We start from the raw sequence: 22,621 nt of genomic DNA, 5'->3' as shown, positions 1-22,621 counted from the left end.
CCTGGGAGAAGGGACTAACCCCTACCTCATTACATCCTCCATTCAGGGAGTTGTAGAGAGTGACAGGGTCCCCCCAAGCCTTCTTTCCTCCAGGCTGACCCTCCCCAGCTCATTCAGCCTGCTCCTTAACATATTTGTGCTCCATCCAGACCCTTCCCCAGCTTCCTAGCAGTCCCTGAGCACCTGCTGCCCAGAAACAACGTCACCTAATAGAATTAAACCTGAGCCAAACAGCTGAGCTCCATGGACGTCATCTGGGGTGTGACAAACCCTTTGGCAGATATCCATCTCCTCTGGTGGGCTATGGAGGCCAAATACTGCATGACGCCCCTGGAAAAGAACTCTAAGGAATTACAGCTCTAAGAAGCTACAACAAACTAAAAATTCCCTTTTCTCTCCTCAGGAGCTGACCCTTACGTGATCATCAAGTGCGAAGGACAAAAGGTTCGTTCTCCAGTGAAGAAGAACACAGTATCACCAGAATTCGATGTGAAAGGGCTCTTCTACCGCAAGAAGCCAGGACAGCCCATCATTGTTCAGGTACCTGGCAGGCAAGCAGTGGGCTGAGGGATGAAGACCTTATCTCACTTGGACTCCCTGCCCTCTCCTCACACTGTCCACAGCAGATCTGTTCCCCAGGCTGAGCATCACTGGTTAATGCAGCTCAACCTCTCACCACCACAGTGACACCTGGTAAAGGCACGTCCTTCACCCCTCTCACCACCAGAGTGACACCCCCAGACCTCACCACCTCCCTGGCTCCAGCTCAGGGCATGTCCCCAGTGACCCCTTCGCTCTAGTTCATGAAGGTTGGCTGCATCCCTGAAGGAGCTGCCCTCATCCCTGTTTTTTTTCCACAGATCTGGAACCACAACTTGATAAGTGATGAGTTCTTGGGCCAAGTGGTGCTCACGGGGGATCCCAGCGACCGTCAGTCGGTGCACACACTGCACCTCCAGGACAAGGGGAACAGGCGGTCAAACGACCTCCCTGGAACCATTGCTGTGATGCTGCTCAGCAGTAACATCCTCACTAATGTCTGAGTACTCAAGGATGACTCTTCTGGTGCCACATATGTGAATATGAACATGCACACATACATAAATATATACAGAGCCTACCTACCATCTGCAAAGTGTATATGAGCCATGCATGCATTCCACTCCAAGGAGCCAATTTTGTGTTTTCAATGTTAAAAAATGGTGCCTTTTTTGGGGAACCGCAATGATCCTTCTGCTGGCGTCCTCTGCAGCCCCCCTGGCTGCCACGTGCGCTGTGGGACCGCTGTGAGCACGCTGTGTGTCCTGACAGCCAGAGCACGATGCCCTGGGGCTGTTTGTTTACACAGGCTGGCACACACACGTGCCACCACGCACACATGTGGCTACCACGGTCCCACCAGCTGCTTCAGCGCATCTGCAGTGTGTCTGCTTGGGTTAAGAGTAGTGTGCATGGAGTTGTCTCCCTTGAAATTGCCATGTAATCGCTTATCTGTGGAGGCACCACAGCAAAGGAGAAGAGGAAAAACAGATCAGGGCCTGTTGGATGTTTTTTGGGTATGGGTCTGCATGCTGCAACTGCAAGGAAATGCCCAAATCCACAGGGGCAACGAGACCAAAGGCTCCATCATTTTGTGGACAAGCTTTCTCCACCCAGGTCTTGCTCAGCCCCATGCAACTCTGAAAAACAGGAAGATGTCAACAGCTGTGGTGGGATAATTGTTCTCTGGGGTTGAGTTTCTGAATCAGTCTGGACCTGGCTCCTGTGGGTGCCTCCTGAACTGCCGTGGTGCCTCCTGTCTGTGTCTCCATGCCGTCCCCATCCCAAGAGCTCACCCCAGGAGCTGGGGTGGATTGTCTGCTGGAGCAGCTCAGTATTTAGGTAAGAGAAGATTTGTTCCTCAGAAGGCCAAAATGTCAAGTTCAAGGAACGAGGAGCTTCGCTCCATGGGCTCCATCTGTACTGCTGCCTACAGTGCATCATTTCTCAGTGCCTCGCTTTCTCAAATTCTTTTTAAAAATAGTGGGATTTTAGCTTGTACTAGAGGAGCACTGCTCCCAGTGCAGCCTGAAAATGCTGGGAATTTTTAATTCATACCAGTGTCCATCTCTCACCTTTAATTTCCAGTCTCCTGTCATGGAGGATGAGTTGCACAGTCCTAGAGCCAGTCTCACAAGCACAACCCAAATGCATCCTTGGGGACGTATGTGTCTAGGGCTATGGTCTGCCCCTAATTTCCATGAAAACTGGGTTAATCTTCCTTATTCCACTGGGTGGCAGAATCTGGCTTCTTATAAACCATCTGAGATAAACCAAACAACAACCCGTTGTCTGGCCTTCCAGCAGCTGGCTGGGACAAGTTTCAAACCGTTTTTTTTCTCCTGTTGTTTGGGTTTTTTTATTCATGTGCCTTTAAAGTGGTGCAAGTTAAGGGATTTTTCTGTCAGATTTTCTAAGAAAATATTTTGCAGTCACCTGCATGCAAGTGGAAATTAATACACATGATAAAATCTTCAAATCTTGGTAAATTTTGACCTGAGCGGAGTCCTTTTCCTGCAACAAAAGGGAACAGGAAAGCCTTCTTTTACTATAGCAAAGGGTTTCTGCTTGTCCTACTAAATATCTTTGTTGGTCCTGCAAGTCTGTTTGGGCTTTTTTAAAGGTAAAGGTCTGCTAAGTCTGAAACATGGTAAAGTGTTCCCCAGAGTACCTGCTAGCTCAGTGCTTGGTGCAACCAGAAGCAGACAGTGCAACTGCATTGATTTTTCCAGGCTGCTTTTCCTATTTCCTCATCTTCACAGTCCTGCAGTTATGAGTTTGCTTTTTTACCAAATTTGCTTGTGTTCTTAGGTCTCATTTCTCAGGACTTAAAGCAGCGGTCCTCATGATGCTCTTTCCAGATCTCAAGTATTCCTGGCTTGCACTGAGCACCCCCCAACTCCAGGTGCCATCACTGGGACCAAATTTGGTTCAGTGTCTTGCAGAATTGACTTAAATGCTCCTAGTTAGGTAAAGCAACTTTTTGATCCCAAGGCCAAAGCAAATCCTTGAATTTAGGAAGATCAATTCAGATACAATTTTATCCTAATTTGGTTTATGAGACTTATCACTGAAAATAAATGGAAGCAGGATTGTGGGGCTAGAAGGTATAATTTGGGTCTTAGGAGAAGATCTTACAGGCTTATGTTCGGAGTGATATGTGAGAGGGATGCCCAAAGATACCTCACCTGGCAGGGGGATGAGCTATTTGGCATCACAGGAATGTGACAGGAGCTTTGCACCGTCATCAGCAGATGGTGGTGTCCAGACTGCCTGCATTAGCCTTGTTTTCTCGGGAAATCAGGCTGTGGATAGCATCAGCACAGGAGAGACATTTGTCCAGGAGTGCTCTGTCATGTGCCAAATGGCTCCGTGATCCCCCAAGGAGCAGTGCCAAAGCTCATCAAGGAGTTGTGGTGCCCTGGTACCCATGGGCTGCCTCCTTCCTCCCTACAGAGAATCAAGCCATAAAGAGAGGAATGGCAGCTTTTTAATAGCTTCTTAAAAAAAAATAAAATAAATCACTCTATTTCAGGACCAAATTGTCTTAATATCAGTAATATTTGTCCTTTTTTTTAAAGTAAAAAAGAAAGTTTTGGAAAAGCCTGAGCAGAAGCCTTCTTCCCCTACATTTCCCATGGAAGAACAAAAATTGCCTTTTTTACTCTTCTTTTTCTCTTATTTGTAGAGCAGATGAGGAAGGGGAATTATTGAAATGCCATTCCTATTGTTGATGTCTTTTCTCTTTGAATGAAGTAAACAGAAATATTCAGGGGGGTTGGGGATTTTTTAAATTTTTTTTTTCAGAGGAGGGCAGGTCTGAAAAGCATTTTCCAGTCCCTCATGAGTGGGGTAGGACATGTGTCTGATTTATTTCACATTTCTTTTGTTAATCATTTCAATGGTTGCAAGCAGCCTGGCATTACACTCTGTGGAACCCATTTCTTTTTGACATCTGCCTGTTAAAACAGGCTGTGACTCGTCTTCATCTCCAAAGGCAGTGATGTGTTGTGCTGCACAAGATCAGAGAGTGGTCCAAACAGAAAGCCAACATTGTACAGCTGTAAACCTCCTATAAATAAATAAATTGTGTATATTTTATTCAGACTCCTTGCTTTTGAATTGCTGTGTTCTTCCAGAATGCTTTTGATGGGCACAAGGTGGCTCTGCAGGGCCTTTTGAATTTGCTCGTCTCACCAAATTCCATTCAAATTCTTTTCTCTGTAGACTTTGAGACTGAGGCAAGGTGATCTGCATGAGTCTTTCACACAAGGTTATACTCACATTCACTAGGAAAATCCACGGTGGGAATGAGTAACCTCCTCTGACCATAAACCTTTGTATCCTATGCCCCAGACTCACCACAGTGCAGGGAGCTTGTTTTTGTGAGCTTCACTTGACTTGGAAAAGATCTCTGTAGATTGCTGAAAAAAAAGGAGTGAGTGGGGGGGAAGAGTTTATGGGCAAAGTAGAAGTAGGAATTGGATTTTGGGTGGCTTTCCCTCAGAAAACAAACCTGCACAATGGACATGGGGAGCGTTTGAAGAGCCTGGCTCTGCCCTTGGGGATCTCTAGTCTTGCTGCTGTAGCACACAGACCCAAAGCTTTGGCACTGGGATCTTGCTTCCATCTCAGCTTCCCTCCACCAGCTGCCTGTGCTCAAAGGCTTCGCAGCATGAAGGATCTGTGTGCTCCTGCAGGCCACCTTTAAGAGCCTGGAGCACACACCTGGAAAAAGCCCCTTTATTGTGGAGTGGAGGTGTCTTCCCAGACTCCAGCTTCTGGGATCATCCTCTGGGACAAGATGTGTTTCCAAATAATACCTAGAGAATGAGCATCCTACTCCTCTGCCTCCATCACTGAAACAGCTTGTAAGAACCTTTCTTAGGGGGAAACCTCACAAACACCTCAGTCCCCCAAACATCCTGATCCTCTCCTGGAGGATATCCTGAGCAGTAGACCTGGCTGGGCACTTATGGGGCTGTGATACTTGATGCTGGCCACAGCACAGGAGCTCTAGTGTAGACCAGGTAGCTTTACTGAGGCTGGCTTTGTGCACATTCTGAAAAAAAGGTCTGTGCAAGCCTGGATAAGCCACAGACCATCATGTAGGCACGGAGGTTGTGCTTTCCCTCCATCATCCCACCAACATCCACACCTCCCTCTGGGGCAGTGGGATTAAAAGTGTAGCTTGCTTTGCAGCTCTGCCCATGTCTGCCAGTGGTGCAGCACACCAGCATGGAGTTAGGCATGCTGGAATTGGTGTGGGACCTCAGCATGTCAGTGGGGAGATGTGCATGTTTGGAAACTAGCAGCGAGTAATAAGAGTAGCGCACAGCTCCAGGCACAATCCAGCCCAGGTTCACCAAGGGTCCTGCAGCATCTCCTCATCCCTCCAGCATGGTCATTTGCCAGGGATTTCTGCTCAGAACATTAGTTTCATATAGTTTCATATTAGTTTCCATAGGGGACTTTTTTAAAGGGCTTTTTGTAAGGGCATGTTTTGATAGAACAAGCAGGGAATGGCTTTAAAGTGAATGAGGATGAGGTTAGATGAACTATCTGGAGGAAATTCTTTACTGAGAGCCTGGTGAGGCACTGGCACAGGTTGCCCAGAGAAGCTGTGAATGATGTCGCAGCCCTGGCAGTGTTGAAGGCCAGGCTGGATGGAGCTCTGAGCAACCTGGTCTAGTGGCAAGTGTCCCTGCCCATGGCAGGGGGCTGGAACTAGATGATCTTTAAGGTCCCTTCCAACCCAGATCAGTCTGTGATTCTATGGTTCTATGATTCTATGATAAATTGGCAGTTCAGGGTCTACCTTTGACCTGAAAGAGCATCTTCATGGAGGAACATGTCTGTCCTACTGAAAGTTGGTGCTGAAGTATTTCTTCTCGCACTTGTATCCCTTGTAGCCATGATCTTCCCACCTTAAGCCTGTATACATTCCCCACCATATAAGCCTCCTGCCACTCAAAAGGATGAGGGATTTCCAGCAGGAAGGGCTGCAGAGCTGGAAGGGCCTTCAGCAATGAGTTGAGTTCATTGCTTGTCCCTCAGAAGTGTTCAGGTGCTGCCGCACACTCGGCCAATAGCCCAGGTTCATTCCCAGGGATTGGCCATTGGAGTCTGGAGTCTGTTCTGTCTGAAAGCTCCTTGCACTCTCCAAATCCCCCCTCCAAATCCAGTGGTGCACTCAGGAAGTATGTCCAGCCCTGTGCTCCTGGCAGAGCCCCACTGCTGCCTTTCCACACATGTATATGGGTCCTGTTCGGCACAAGGCAAGGCTGCCCAAGCTTTTCCAAGCACATTGGATACAGCCCAGAGCAAAGCCCAGACACAGACAGAATCTGCCCTCAAATCCACACCAACTACATTGACAAAGTGAGGAAGGCTTCAGTGACGCTGGGCTGTGGACTGTGCTGTGGCTTCTACATTTTGAGCAGAGTTCCTGGTTAGCTTTGAAGCAAGGAGGCTCCTTTTTAGTGCTCCTTACTTCTGCAGTATCACCAAAAAACCACATTCACTTGGGTCCCCAGGAGGTTTTCCAGCACTGTCATTCCAAAGTGGAGCTTAGAAACAACTTTTATGATAACACTGCAAATATAAAGGTGTGTTTTGCACCTTTCACTGGCTAAAATGACAAGCTTTATACCTAAGTTAGGAACTTCAGTGGTGCTTCGTAGCACAATTAAAATCCAACCCCACCTTTCTCAGCAGGAAGGAAAAAAGACACTAGCCCAGATTTGGGCAGGGAGTCACCAGGTCAGAGTTAAGCTTCAAGGCAAAACCTCAGCTCTGAGTTTCCTGGTCCTCAAGTGTTTTCCCGTCCCAGTTTTCACATTTACAAGTGCACAAGGCTGGTGCATTCAAACAAGGATGCCTGTCAGCTCCTGGGCTCACCCCACAGGACCTCAGTACTGTCCCTTGCACAGCCCAGAGACCTGTTTGCAAGGGGCAGGAGGACCTTTCCAGCCACACTTTTTGCTAGGCATCCATCAGGGCTCTGCTCAATGAGGACCTGAAACTGCAGCAAAACTCATAGCATGGGTGCCATGAAAACATTTTACATGAGCAGACAGTGATAGGAAAAGGGGGAATGGTTTTAAACTTAAATAAGGGAGATTAAGATTAGATATTAGGAATAACTTTTTTGCTGTGAGCATGGTGAAGCACTGGAACAGGTTGGTTGCCCAAAGAAGCTGTGGATGACCATCCCTGGAATTGTTAAAGGGCAGGTTAGATGGGGCTTTGAGCAACCTGGTCTAGTGTAAGGTGTCCCTGCCCACGTCAGGGGGGTTGAACCTAGGTGATATTTCAGGTCCCTGCCAACCCAGGCCATTCTATGATTTTATGATACCACATTGATTTAATGTGATTTAATTTAACCACATACGATTTAATGATATCCGTGGCGGACTCCAGGGCTGCAGGAGGACGTCTCTTTGGAGAGCGGGGATGCTGCGGGAGCGCGGCGCTTGCGGCTCCCGCGATGGAGGTACCCCCACACCCCCAGACGCACTGACACCCCCTCACCACACCCACACCCACAGCGGGGGCTGGCTGTAGCCCGGCTCCTCCCCCGCTAAGAGGCTCAGCCAGGGCAGGCGCTGCCCTCGCTCGGTGCTGGAGGCAGCGCGGCTCCGCTCCGCGCACCGGTGCCCCGTCCCCGCCGCCGTCCCTGGCCATGCCCCGCTAAGGTAAGGCGGAGCGGGGGGCAGGCGGCACCCGGGGGAGCCAGGCGGGGGCTGGGGATGCTGCGGGTGGGGTGCAGCGGGGATGCGGTGGGATGAGGAGGGGCGCGGTGAGGTGCGATGGGTGGGATGGATAGATGGATGGATAGATGGATGGATGAATGAATGGGGGTGCCCCGCCGGGGCTGCGGGCAGCGAGTCGGATCAAACCTGGGCAAGAGGCTGGGCTCGATGGGAGGGGGGAGGCGACACGACCTCAGACCTGCCAGCAGTGCCCAGCAGCCCCGAGCCAGCTCGGCTCCTGCAGCATGGATTAGCCGCTCGGTAATTTCTAGCTGCTGCTTAATTTGGCTGGGGTCACCTAGCAGTGAGCTGGAGCGAAGGGTGGAGGGCATTGCCCTCCTGTGCTGTGGTGTGCAGCCCTCCACGCCTTTTCTCCCAGCCCTTTCACATTCAGGGATACCTCCGGACGTGCTTAAACGTGGGGAGAGGCTTTGGGGGATGTCCCTGCAACGTGGATCCACTGGCAGTGCCACGAGACCCCCCCAGGTGTCCTTCCAGTCCACTTCACCCTCTCCCTGCTTTCACGCACTTCCAAACACATATTTAGGTGGATAAAGCACAACCTGTGCTCAGGCAGGTGCTGCTCTTCACAAGTTTTCCCCGGCTGCAGCACAGCACGGATTGTGCCCAGGCTGGTTTTGGGGGGTGTCTCCTGGCTCACACCGATGCTGTTAAGCAGCACCCAGGATCTCCCAGGCTATTTAAATTATTAGGACCATCCCTGGGAAGGGACTGAGGCTTGATATGGGATATTCCCACAAAGCAGTTTCCATTTTGCTGCCTGGTTTGGGAGTATGATGTTTTGTACGTGGGCTGTGCTGGACCAGCTGAGCACAGCACCAAAATAAAATCCCAGGATTTCCTAGGATATTTACAATTATATTATCATAAGGAAAATGGGACAGTGGAACTGACATATCTTGGTCTCTCTGGAAAGACTGGGGTGTGTGGTGGAGGACATGTCATGTAGACAAAATGGAAGGGGAGTTTGAAAGGCAACACACCGGTGGGTCTGAGATTGCCTGGTTGCCCCTTGCTGTTAAGTCTCCCCTGCAGAAGGAGGTGGCAGAAGCTAGAGATGATTTTCTCACGGCTGTGGTGTTGGTATGAGTGCTTCTCTCCATAGTTGGGCAAAAGGATGTCCAAGAGCCAACCTTGTGGGGTTAACCTATGCCTTACATAAAGATGGAAAACACATGATAGTTGCAAGCTGACTCCTCACCCATCCTCCACTGTCAGATGTTATGAGTCTTACTCTTCCCATGAGGTGAGGGACTGCAAGGTCCCAAGACCGGTAGTGTGAAGGTATGGAATGGATTTGCAGCTTTGACTGAGCTTTGCCAAAGCTTTAGTCAAAACCTTCCTCCCTGTGAGACCCTGTGAAGTCCCCTCCCTACCCTGTGCCTAAACTGTCCCAAGAAAGCCAAAGAGAGACAAAAAAGAGCAAAAGAAAATCCAGGACAGCACTTCTGTTCATTGATGGTGAAAATTTTTTCACCTGTGGCTTTGCAATCTCTGAGCCCTTACAATTCCCAAATATGTGTATCTAAATTGTGTTTAACTTTGTGGTGGTGGCCTGGTGACAAACTGTCCTTCTCTCCTGACCTGTTTGAAAGAGCTGATGTTGTGTAAAACTAAGAGGTAGGTCCAAAGTCTCCTTTTGGGCTTTTTGGGGTGAGACTGGAGTAACTTCATGAAGCTACAGGATCTCCTGACAGACAGTGGCATTTATGAGATCTGAATCCTGGCCAGGGATGACCGTCTTTTCAAGGCAATATTATTTCTAACTCATTTCCCCTCCTCAGAGCAGCCAATTCATCTCACTAGCTATGAAGTTTCCCCGAGCTGAGGGCTGCTGTACAGTGTTTCTGTCTTACGCTTGCTAACTTGTGACTTCGCAATCCTTGGGTTGCCATGGAAAGGATTATGCTGTGATTAATGAAGGCATTGTCAGCTAATAGTTTTTTTCAAAGCCTTTCCTGGAGCTGCAGAGAACAGCTTCCAAGCCTGGCAGAAAGGGGCTGACAGGATAGGTGGCTGCAGGCACTCAGTCCTGGACACATTTTTGGTTGTCCACATCAAGACCATGCTGGCTCCAATCATAGTCACATCAGCTCTGCTTTTGAGGGTGAGAGGAAAGCCAGGGGGGTTTATTGTGTTCTTGGAGCAGAGCCAGTGCTTTTTTCTCCCAAAGCAGAGTGGGACAAGTGTCACTGTACCAAGGGTTTGGCAGGATGTGGAGACAGCGTGTAAGACAGTTTTGCGCTGTGAAACCCTCCTCTCTGCTAGGCACTGTCCAAGGAGAACCGATATGGGATGACCCTATGTGTTTGTGACTTTCTGGTCCCCCAGTAAAGTGCTAGGTACAGCCAGAGAGCTTATCAGGACAGCACTGCCCCAGCAGTGTCCGTGTTTATTCTGTCTGTCCAACCCCAGGTAGACCCTCCCAATCCCTGCTGTGCCTGGAGCTGTGCACAGAGCCCCTGCTCTGAACTGTAGGAACACAATGGTTGGAAAAGCCCTCTAAGATCATAAAGTCCAACCCTCAAGCCAGCACTGCTAAGCCCACCACTAAACTGTGTCTCCAAGTGCCACATCTACACATCTTTTAAATACCTCTAGGGATGATGACTCCACTACTTCCCTGGGCAGCCTGCTCCAGTGCTTGACCACCCTTTCTGCAAAGAAAGTTGTCCAATATGCAGCTCTCGTAGTCAGACACTAGTGGAGAGCAGTGTGTAGTTGTGCCCAGCTGTACAAAGGGAGTGCAAAATGTGAAAATCCATTGAAAAACAGGCATTTGAATGAAAATAGAAAAGTTAGAAATCCCTAGCCATAAATCTCTGGGGACCCCTCCATTTCTTGGCATTGTTAGACAAGTTCCTCCCCCAGACCTGCCCAGCCTGAGCAGCTAGGTAGCAGCTACTACCTCAGGCCAGCTGGCATTAAAAACCAGTGCTTGGTCCCATTGTCAGCCTCAGAGCAGTCACAGAAAAATCATTGAGCTCTTCTTAGACTGCAGTCCCAGCAAATGCCTTTCCCAGGCTGTTGGTTCAGCTGCTGCCATCCCCTTTCCTGCATTTAACCTGGTGTAAGGACACAGCATTTACCCGGGGTGCAGATGACCTGAACACAGTTTCACATGTATGAAAGGAGTTAAAACTGACACTGTAAGGTTGGCTGTAGACTGAGAGGTGCCTAGGGGGGAGGTTGGCACTGCTGTTGTTGCTGCACAACTAGTCTGGTCTCCACCTTTATGAGTGTGGCGGAAGGAGGACTTGCAAGAGGATATGCCTGATGTTACATGGAGTGTTGGGAGAATGGAGCCTCTGTGAATCCTGGTCTTGTCCTCTCTCCCCATCTGACACTGGCTTGTACAGTGGGAGCTGTGCTTGGAAGGGGCTTCGCCCTGTCAGACAAAGCCACTCTCTTAAGCTGTTCCTAATTTTGGAAATGGGAAGATAAATCGGGGATCGTGGTAGCTGTCAACATCTCCATGTAAATGTAAAGTCTTTACATCTTCCCACTGTTACAGAATCATGGAATGGTTTGGGCTGAAAGGGACTTTAAGGATTAACTCATTCATAGAGCCCACCTTGCCGTGGGAAGGGATACCTTCTACTAGGCCAGGTTGCTCAAAGTCCCATCCAACCTGGCCTTGATCATGAGACGTAATCTTGTAAGGCTTGCGGGTTGTAGCTGGGAAACTCCTTCCACCTGAGCAGAACTCACCTGCACAAAACACCAGGGCACAGGGAAAAGATGCTGTGGGCTGTGCTAGACTGAGACCAGGACCCACATATTGGGACCAAGTCCTTCTGTGTTTCTCCTCATATCTGCCGTTGTCCAGAGAGCACATTCCACTCCTCTGATGATTCATCTCATTTCAAGTCATCTAAAACAAAAAGTGGTTGCACTGGGGAGAATTCTGAGAAAGAAATAATGGTCAGAGGTCTGGATCACCTTCCTCAGGAGGAATGATTGTTTAGACCAAGGCTCCAAGCTGAGAAAAGATGGGAAGAAGGTATCTTATAGATCCTGGAAGATCATGTTTGCATGATGATTGCAAAAGAAAGATTTTCCTGAATTTTCCTTTGAAATACAAAAAATTAGGGAGCATCAAATAAAGCTTATAGAGACCAGGCTCAAATATAAAAAGAGTTTTCACAATCTGGCATCTTGGGTGCTCCTTATGGCAGAACCCTGTGGATTCTCAAAGGATGGGGTTAAAAAAAAACATTTGGATGAGTTTAATTTTAAAAAAGCCTCTAAGAACTATAAAGCATATATATGAAAGGAAAAAGAAAACTACCCCTTTTGGCTCTAGGGGTTCTTGAGCTGCAAATGATAAGTTTCTGGACGAATATCACAGAGAATTACCACTACATCTGCTTTTATCCTGCTTCTTAGGCATCCTCTGTCAGGGAAATATAGTATCTGGGGAGCCCACAGGCTGGATCCAGTGTGGGCTATTTTATGTGGAGCTCAACTCACTAAAAAGTTGTTCATGCCCAGAGATCCTTCTTCACTGAGTTCTTCTGAGATATCAGCCTCACTGCACTTCTTAGTTGTCTTGGAGTAGATAAAGTGTCAGCTCATCATTCTAGTGCAAATGCCATGTGTCATGTGGGTCGAGGGAAATCAACAAAACCTGTTCTTTTTCCATTGAAAATATTTTTATTGCAGCAGATACAAGGAGGAGCTTTGTGGGATTTCTTGCAGATTCTGTATCAGATTTCCTGAAAGCCATTAAGGAATTGCCACAAAGATACTGATCATCTGGATCTCTGCTAGAAGAGCTGGGGTTTGTGTGTGGATTCCTGTGATTTCCAGAGCTGACACATGCTTTTGTTGGGGTGAGGTTTGCTTCATAAGTCAGTTGTCCATGTGCCTGGTGTGTATTTGTGCACAGGAGTTTGAATTCATGCCAGCAGTAGAGGCTGGGAGAAGAAAATGCTTTGCCTCTTGGTGGCATCAAGTTGCCAGCCAAGGCAAAGCTCCTGCTGAGCTCAGTGGTCTCAAACAGCTTCACAGTAGCAGTGGGGCTGGAAGGGAAGTGGGAGCACCCACAAACCACACCACCTCTCATCACCAGAGGTAGGGTCCTCTTCCCTGGCTGAGGCTGGGGGGACAGGCAGACCCCCTGCACTGGGACAGAGGAGCCCAGCATGTGTGTGCTGTGGGGAGGAGGAAGGAGCCCTGCGAGCCCAGCTAGAGTGCATCAGAGTGCTGCCTCCCACGTCTGAGCCTTTGGGTGTTTTCCAGCATCAGTGGAGGTTGCTGTTACGTTATGATACCCCAGCTATTCCTGTCCTGCTTCCTCTCATCCCTCGGATTTTCTGGATCAGTGCCATCAAGGCCAGCAGATTTACTCTGGGCTGACATGAACTCCAGAAACCACACACATACACACTGGGTTTGTCTCTACAGCCCACACAAGGTTTTGGTGTGGAGAAACAAAGGAGTGGCCATTTCATCTGTCCATTTCTGTGTAAGAGCCTTCATCAAGTCAAGTCTACTGAAAGTCTGCATGAGCTCTCCATGGCTGGAAAAAGACTTCTAAGATCTTTGCTAAGTGATGAAGTAAATCAGGACTGCAGTTGATCCAGGTTAATTGTACCAATACAAATTAGGGCGGTGGGTAACAGAAAGGGAAAGCTGTTAGGGCAGCCTTACTGCTCTTAGAAAAAACCCTCCAGATCCCCCCCAATGCCCTGTTATGTCTGTTTTTCTCCCAGGGCAGACTACTCTCCAGAGCAGCAAACCAGGTCCTGTCCTCCCAGCCCTGAGCTCAGCAGTCAGGGAAGACATTAAGCAAGCAGGGCTGGAACTACAGTCAAGCTTTTCAGATGCAGCTGTGATGTTGACCTCAGCCAGGGAAATGAGAGTTGTCTCCAGAAACCACTGATTTCTTAAGTGTAGCTAAGAGCAAATGACAACCATCAACAGCCACCCCTTTCTTTGTGTGTGCGTATCTCAAAGTACTGCAAAGAAGGGCAGGAACAGAGCAGCTTGTAAATGCTGGAATAATTTAAGGACCTGATTAAAGCTGGCTTTCTCATCTAGGCTGATTTCCATAGGAAGCAAGGCTTGTGTGGCCACTCTGCCTGTCCCTTTAGGTGTGTCACCTAATCATGGTAGTTTGATGGTCAAGTTCACTTCAAATTTGAGCTGTAACAAGGAAACAAAGTTCCTAGACATTTCATGAAAAGACACAGTGAGCATGGGAGAAATCTGGTGCCTTGCAGCATGATGCCAGTGCCTGTTGGACACCTGAGGTGGGGTGAGAAAGCTATTATGGATGCCCCACCTGCAGGAAAGTCTTCTTAGGAGGGTCTATGCCCTACTGACCATCTAGAAATCTTATTATTTGGAATTTTGTCGTTGTAAATGAGGGTTTTGTTGGCACTGCTCCTCACAGATGAAATTCTATCTATTTCTGGCTCTGCTGTTTGCCAGGTGGGAACTTGGCATGGAGCAAAGCCACTTTACTTCCTGGAGACTGCAGTCCTTTTGTCCATCCAGGCTGTTTCAGGATGCAATGACTTTTATGCCTATGCAACACCTAGCATATAAAATTATAGAATGGTTTGGGTTGAAAAGGATCTTGTAGATTATCTCATTCCATCCCCGATACCATGGGGACAGGACACCTTCCACTAAACCAGGTTGCTCAGACCCTCATCCAACCTGGCCTTGAACACTCCCAGGGATGGGGCATCCACAGCTTCTCTGGGCAACCTGTGCCAGGGTCTCACAACCCTCACAGTATAATGATTCCTCCTAATATCTAATCCAAACCTACCTATCTGTGTGCCCTTTAGTCTAACTCTGCTTTGACCTGTACAAGTGACTTTAGCTCAGCCAGATGATGCCCTTTAGAGCAGAGTATCCCATGCCCTGAATAACACCCAGCAAGGAGAGCAGCAGATCAGCAGCAAACAGCCCCTGTGACTCAGAATCCCCAGCTGAAAAATTAATATAACTTTTTGCATGTGCAGCCAATGAGTCAGGGAGTGCCTGTCCCCCTCTCATCCAGACTATTACAGGGCTGATGTCTCCCAGCACTGCCTGATTCTGCCCTGAGGGGTGTGATGGTGATTGCACAAAAGGCACCCTTGAAAGGGCAGAGCAGAGTCTCCACTTAATTTTACAGTCCCTTTCCAAGCAAAACAACCTCATGAGTCAGCAGGAATCTCAGCAGAATAAACAGGATTGGTATCTTATTATTTGAACCCACTTAATCCTAACAGCCCTTGCATTTGGAGGCTGACCCCAGCCTCTTGAAGGGCCACCCTGAATTTCCCTAGGACCGTGAAAAATAAGAGGATAGTGTTAGGGCAGGCAGAAGGAGGATTTCAGTAAAAATCCCACCAAAGGGGTTACTGCTGAGACAAAAGCCCTCACAGGATTACAACAGCTTGCAAAAGTCCTGCTCTAGCCAGCATTAGTAGCACCAAAAGGAGAGTGCCAAGGCCAGATCATTAGGGACCAACAAGAGTAGAGGTGAGACAGCTACTTATTATGCCAATTTAAGGATAGAGAAGAGTAGAGGAGCTGCCTTTATTAAAGACATTCTGTTCTGAAGTCATAGGCACAGACCTGGGTGCCCTGGTTCTACTGCACAACCTTGGGAAAAGTGACGTCCTCCCTCCATGCCTCAGTTTGCCTCTGTGTGAAATGAGGATAGTGCTAGCCCCTTCTCCCTAAATAGGCTGGGATTCAAGAAGGAATAACACAGGATAATATCTTGCTAGAGTTGTAACTAAAACAGTGACTGCAGTGACTTTTAGAGAACATTTCTATAGGAAAAAAAACAGAAGTGGGTTAGTAATTAATTTACTGAGCTGAGTTAAATTCAGTAAATTACCTCTGCCATACACTATCTGGGTGGTGGAGGGTCTTCTAGAGACTGTTGTAAAATGGAGCACCTTTCCTTAGATTTCTGGTTCCCAAGCCTTTGCAACAGGCTGCCCTGTTTTCTGCCCACAGATAAGCTGTGGATGCCCTATCCCTGTTGGATGGCTCTTTGAGCAACCTGATCTAGTGGAAATTCTCCCTGCCCGTAGCAGAGGTGTTGGAACAAGATAATGTTTAAGATCCTTCACAACCCAAGTCTCTCTAGGATTCTATGACCTTTACAGAGTTGTTTTCAGATAACAGAGTTTTTGTAGGTGCCTGAGCAATAGAGCCAAAGGGTTACACCTGCATCTAATGTCTGTGGTTCCACTGCAGGGCTGGCAGAGCATGAGTGCCTCAGAAGGTTGCAGCCTCCCAAAGCTGGCCCAAAACAGGATGCACCACGGATCCTGTGGTACATTCCTCCCAAATCCAAGCATTCAGGGTAAAACACGTCAGGCTGAAGTCAACCACCACATGTGTGTGTATCGTTTGCTCTATAAACAGCAGGGATTTACCAGCCCATGAAGGGGCAGACCCATGGTGACCCCACTGGCACTTGCTGGCCTGCTCAGTCCAGGCTAGTTGGGCTTCTCTGAATCACAGATAGGCAGGTCCTGAGCTCTGGTCTTGGTACAGTGCTGTCCAGACATGCCAGTTTGCTCAGGACAAGCAAGAGGGCTTCCAGTACAGCCCAGCCCTACTGCAAGGAGAATCTTGAGAGCATGTTCAAGTCTCAGATCACCCTCAGTTTTAAACAAAGGCTTTACTCCTAACTAGTTCCTGTCATGTGCTGGGCGCTGTGTGTAGGGGCAAGACTTGGGAGTTCATGTACAGGTAGAGAGGAGATGAAAACAGTTGCAAACACCATTCAGCCAACCTGCAAGTGCAGCATTTTTCCTAGATCAGCTCAGCCTGCTGCGTCTGGATTATGCTGAAATTACACCTGACCTCCTTGCAAAATGATACTTTATTTGATTAATTACTGTGGTGGTTGAAAAACGCTCAATCGCCGGCAGAGCTTGGTGCACAAAAGGAAATTGCCCTCCTCGGGAGGCTGTGCTGAGTGCTCTGCAGAGAGTCGGGATCAGATGCCACCGTGGTCCATTGTTCTGCTTGGGCTATGTGAAAGCACAGTGAGGGAGAAAAGGTCAGGTCTTTTGTTTGGCTCCTCTGCCTGCTGGACTTTTCGAGGAGATTGAATGCAGGGCAAATCTATTGAACTTCCTGCTGAAGGCTTAAAAAATTGATGCCTGTTTCCTGACCACTCTCAGATGAACAGAGGCTACTACATATAGATTCTTTGGCTTTCCAGAGTGGGGAGTTTTCTGTGATTTCTTGCTTTAATGAAACATTTTGGCTTGGACTCATCCAGTTGAGGTGTCTCTTTCCATGGCACTACTACCAAAACCCTCCAAATAGAGGTTTGGGGATCAAACCCTCAGAGTCAGCTAAGTGGTCTTTTTTTCATATTCACAGCTGCTCAGGGATGGGAGAAAGGAGGTGACATAAAAATGAAACCAGTCACCTCAGGTTTCTTCTGTAGTCTGTGAGATAAATAATCCTGATGGATGGAATGAATTGGACCTTGGAAGCACTGGTGTGTCCCCATAGTCATGGAGGTGATCTTAGAGAATCATAGAAATGTTCAGGTTGGAAAAGATCTCTAAGATCATCAGTTCCAAAGATTAACCCAGCACTGCCACGTTCACCACTAAGCCACGTCCCTAAATGCTCTATCCACGTGCCTTCTGAACACTTCTAGGGATGGCAATTCCACAGTACCCTGGGCAGCCTGTTCCAATGCTTGAAAACCCTTTCAATGAAAAAAAATTCCTAATATTCAATTTAAACCTCCCCTGGCACAACTCGAGGCCATTTCCTCTTGTCCTGTTGCTTGTTACTAGGAAGAAGTGACCGACCCCACACCTGGCTGCAGCCTCCTTTCAGGGAGCTGTAGGGGGAGAGAAGGTCACCCCTGAGCCTCCTTTTCTTCAGCCTAAATAGCACCAGCTCCTTTGGCTGCTCCTTATCAGACTTGTGCTCCAGACCCTTCACCCTTCTAATTTTTGTTGGCTTGATCAAACCCAGTGTCTGCATATAAACAGCTCAATCCCATTCTGGGTGTCAGATGGGACTTGGAGCATGAAAAGGTTGAGAACCACAGAGACACCCAAACGACAGCGCTGTCACGGGAGAGGGAATGATGGATGCTGATGTGAGGCATAAAGCCACAACAGAGAGATACACTAATGGGCTCCCATTCTAGGATTTGCATGCTTCTGTCTTACTCCATGGTCCTCAGGCTTGTGTGGATAAACACAGTGACAGGTATTTGCTCCCAGCTCTCCTGTGATGGGTGGCATGGGCAGGAGGAGGCAAGGAAATGTTCAGGCATCGCTTTGCACCATCCCTAGGTGGTGAGTGCATCACAAAGCAGGCTCTTGGCTTTGTGGAAACCTTTGCTTCTGTCTTGAGCTCTGCTTAAAATCACATCCTGAGGTCCACAGTGTTTTGGGGTTAGTTTTTTGAGTTAGCTAGTATATCACCTTTTGAGACATGGTGTCAACTCAGACTGTTGCATTCTTGCACAGAGTAACAGAATCAGTTCAGCTGGAAAAACCTGTGAGATAATCAAGTCCAACCTGTGACCAAACACCACCATGGCAGTAGACCATGGCACTGAGTGCCACATCCAGTCTTTCCTTAAACACCTTCGGGGATGGTGACTCCACCACCTCCCAGCCCATTCCAATGTCTAATCACCCTTTCTGTGAAGAAATTCTTCCTGATATCCAACTTGAACCTTCCCTGACACAGCTTAAGACTATGTCCCCTTGTCCTGTTGCTGGTTGCCTGAGAGAAGAAACTGACGCCCACCTGGCTACATCTGAGGTAGTCCTAGAGGATAGCTCAGAATGCACCCCCAACATAGCTAAACACACAGGGAGTGTCAGCCTCTTTGGGGAACTATCTATATTGTCCTCACCTGAAATATGAAAGAGTTTAACTCTGTTAGGAGATTGGTAGTGACAAAGCAGAGGATCAAATGGACTGCAGAGGTCCATGAAGACACTCCAAGGACTGGAGCACCTCTCCTATGAAGACAGGCTGAGAGGAGAGATTTGGGGTTGTTCAGTCTGGAGAACAGAAGGTTCTTGGGAGATGTTAGAGCCCTTTCCAGTAATGAAAGGGGCTGCAAGAGAGCTGGAGAGGGACTTTGGACAAGGGAATGTAGTGCTAGGACAAGGGGGAATGGCTTTAAGCTGAAGGAGACTTTATTTAGAATAAATATAAGAGAGAAATTTCTTCTGATGAGAATGGTAAGGCACTGGAACAGGCTGCCCAGAGAAGTGATCAGTGCCCCATTGCTGGAAGTATTAGAGGTCAAGTTGGATGGAGCTTTTAGCAACCTGATCTACTGGAAGGTGTCTTTGCCTGTGGCAAGGGTTTTGGACCAGATGACCTTTAGAGATCCCTTCCAACTCAAACTATTTAATGATTCTAAAAAAGCGCTGAGACCTTGCATCTGGAGAGCAGTCTCCATCTTCCTTTTACTGACCAGTGCAGTGCTTTGCAAAAGCAAACAGTATGGCACAGCCTGGAGCTGTCATCACAGGCTGTGATTAGTGCTGCAGCTCTTGGTGGAGGGAGGCACAGAGGATCACATTCCTTTCCTTTGCTGCCTTTTCAAACCCTTCACAGTCTCAGCAGAGATCACCACCTCAGCTTTTCATGGCGCCACATCTCACGGCTTGTGGAAATCAGCAGTTTCAAACAAAGTCATTTTATCTCAATCATCTGATACTGCTGGGGATCTGGTTGTTGAGATTTTTTTAGCTCAATCAAAAAAAAACAACATTGCTTGCCTTTTAACTGGTCCACAGTCAGCCTGACCAATGAGGAGAGCTCAGCACATGGTTTATAAGTGCTTGGTTTTCAGAGAGAAGCAATATTTTTCATATTGTTCATATCTACCCAAGGTCTGTTGAAAATCATACCCTATTTTTGGGTACTGAAATCTTTGGCTGGAAACTCTACCTTCTGCACAGCCCCTGACACTCATTTGTCGCTCATGTTGTGTAGATGACACCCTGTTTATTGGTGGTTTCAGTTACGAGCATCATTTCCCCGGGTTTCAGTTGCACTTGCAGAATGACAGACTGCAGTCTGCATTAGCACTGCACTTTCTTCCTGGAGCTACTTTTATGGGAAAGAAAAAACAAACCCTAACGTACAGAAATGCAAAGTATCTGTGTATGTAATGCAGCAATGCTCCTCCTGTGCTGGGCTGCTTTATTACAGAAAGCCACCTTGGTACCTGTGTTCTTTTCATCCTGTAGTTATTTGGCTACTTGATTAGCAGGTTCTCTGTGTTCTTTTGTGTGGAAAAGGTTGTTTTTACTCCAGGTAGCTGGGATTTTATGGGTTTGGAGGTTCCAGATCTTTAGGATGACCATAGCATCACATTGTTGTGAAACACAAAAAAACCAACCAAACAAAGCCCCACCACAATAACAAACTACCAGGTCTTCCCTGCAAACAGCATCCACCCACGAGAAGGAGAAGCCTGACAGGAGTACCCTCAAATCTAATTAGCACCTAATCCTGTGCCTTTCATCACTGTAAGGCTGACTGTTGCAGAAATAGCGAGAGAAAAAGCTGCACATTTCCTGAAAGAGCCCTGTCAGGCTGTTGTTTAGTTGCACAGTTTTGCACACCAAGGAGCCCTTCTGAGGATCCAGGGCTTCCCAATGGCTCTTTACCCACCCTGCTATCAGGTTTACCTTTACATGTCAGCTTGCAGCTCTGCTTGAAGTGGTCTTTTTACCTCACTTGTCTGGAAAGCTGGATCTGCAGCTGACAGGGAGGTAATTATTTATGCCAAAATACGCCTCTTGTTCAAGTAGATGTTCCTCTCCTGAGACCAGCATTCACTGGATATCTGGTAATCACTCAAGTTCTGATCCAAAAGCTGTAGGAAAGGCTTTTCTTGACCTTCAGTGAATTTGGGTCAAAGCTTTTCTAGGAAGACGGGCTCTGTGCTGATGATGGTGCAGGCAAAGCCCGCAGGCAGGCTGTGTCATGGATGCACCGCTCACATGAGCAATGGTAATTCCAATGTTTTCTGCAGCTTATTGCTATTGTGACCTGCCTTGCTGAGGTGAGAGCTTCCTCGCATTCCTCACGTCATTTGTCAGCATGACCTCAAGCTGATCCGTCTGTGCGGAGGCGGCAATTAAGGCATAAATAAGGGAACTTTCTCAGCACCGGTGGCAGGCAACATATGGCCAGGTGGTGCTTGCCGTGTCCCCACATCCCTGCCACGAGAGACTTGTACTGTTTGCTTACTTGCAAAAGCTCAGGGTATGCTGTCCTGTGTGTAAAACAAACAGTGAACACTCTGTGTGAATTCCCATTGCTATTTATTGCACTCCAGGCAATACCATTGTTTCCTGTGGGAATGTGTCTTTTCTCCACATTAAAGGAGATAATGGGTAAGAAAACCAGAAGGCTGGACTTTTCTTTTCTGGAGGAGGTAGAAATGACCATTTCTTCTTGCAAGGATGAAGATATTTTTGCACCACAGGAAGGGAAGGTGTAAGTGAATGGCTACTACTGTAACATTTCAACCCAAAGTTTAGATGGGAGAAATGTGGGAGATCATAGAGTCATGGAATGGGTTGGGTTGTAAAGGACCTTAAAGATCATATATATTCAACCCCTTTGCCATGGGAGGGGACACCTTCCACTAGACCAGGCAAAATCCTCCATGTGGGCCCATCTATCATCTATGTGCTCAGTTGTAGTTGGTCAGTTGTGACTGCCTCAAGTGAGAAGCTGAAGGCAAATACAGAGGATGAGAAGATACTTAAATATTTTTTAACATTAAGAATTGTTTGAGCTGGAGTACATTACCTAGAGAAGTAGTAGATTGTCTCTGTTGAGAGCTTGTTTGTTGATCAAGCTCGCAGGAAAGATTCCTGTTAAGGAGAAGATGGATGGCTGCCATATTAAGACTGATACCTTCAGACCTGAAAGCCCTTCTTCCCATTCAGGGCTCTAGGAAGAGTGCAGAAATACAAACTGTTGTGCCAGCTTCCAGATGGACAAAGACTAGGAGGAACAGTGTGTAGTGACATTGCCTTCCTCCTTTCTGCTCGCTGTCACCCACAGCCAGTGGTCAGATTCCCAAAGACTGGCGGGGTTTGTCAGCTTAACCGCATTCAAGAGCCATTGTTTTCCTTCCTGATTGTAATCCTGGTTTTGCTAAGGACAAAGGTGCTTGTCTCTGAGTGTGTAGGTCTGACCTTTTTATTCACCATTTCTCAGATAAACAGTAAAATACACTGGAAAATCCTTAATCCTTCTCAGATCCCTTGTAGGAGGGCAGGAGGTGAAAGCGGTAGTGTGCAGAGAGCACTGCCGTGTTAAATCTCTTTGCTTAGCTAAGGTGACACATGTTTCTGCCAGGCAAGTGAAGTGGACACAAGCTGAATGAAATTTTTTACCGTTTGGAGTGCACAAGGTATTCTCCAAAAGACAGGCTCTACACCAAGATAGGTATGGTTGGGGACAGACATTGAATTTGAAGGCACATACCCCATAAATTACTTTTTTTTTTTTTTCACTTCATTTGCATTCAGGAAAATCATTTAGGGTGCAGGACTTCAGGAGAAAGGAATAGATTTTACATTTAGAGTGAAATACCTGAATTTCTTCTGACCAATGCTTTATGAGCATGTGCTCTGGAGGATTAGCACTGCAGAGTGATCCCCCAGGAAGTATGGCCAGTCATGTGGTTGGACTCCGGTCCTGAAGTGCCAACAAGGGGCACAGAAGTGCCAGTTAAAGAGATTAGAGTAGCAACCCCCTTCTTTGCAATTGCAGGATAATGGCTTTGTCCAGGTTCCTCAGACTTTCTTCCT

The 22,621-nt window shown here is 47.7% G+C and overlaps 2 protein-coding genes across 2 annotated transcripts in view; both read left to right on the top strand.

Moving 5' to 3' along the window:
• The window catches only part of CAPN5 (calpain 5), a 51,695-nt gene extending 47,549 nt beyond the window's left edge, over positions 1-4,146 (top strand). Inside the window, exons 12-13 of the mRNA XM_005531004.3 lie at positions 404-540; positions 861-4,146. Coding sequence (XP_005531061.1) covers positions 404-540; positions 861-1,043 — 320 coding nt within the window. The 3' untranslated portion in view covers positions 1,044-4,146. The remainder of the gene's footprint in view (positions 1-403; positions 541-860) is intronic.
• Positions 4,147-7,661: 3,515 nt separating this feature from the next.
• Positions 7,662-22,621, top strand: part of MYO7A (myosin VIIA) — a 101,426-nt gene continuing 86,466 nt past the window's right edge. The window contains exon 1 of the mRNA XM_088051943.1: positions 7,662-7,736. The gene's annotated coding sequence lies outside the window, so the exon portion shown is untranslated. The remainder of the gene's footprint in view (positions 7,737-22,621) is intronic.

This window comes from Pseudopodoces humilis, chromosome 2 (assembly GCF_049639895.1).
Source record: "Pseudopodoces humilis isolate 2021_Gansu_Grassland_sample_001 chromosome 2, ASM4963989v1, whole genome shotgun sequence".
NCBI classification, from domain to species: domain Eukaryota; kingdom Metazoa; phylum Chordata; class Aves; order Passeriformes; family Paridae; genus Pseudopodoces; species Pseudopodoces humilis.
The sequence above is the reverse complement of the archived record's forward strand: the minus strand, read 5'-3'. Positions and strand labels throughout refer to the sequence as shown.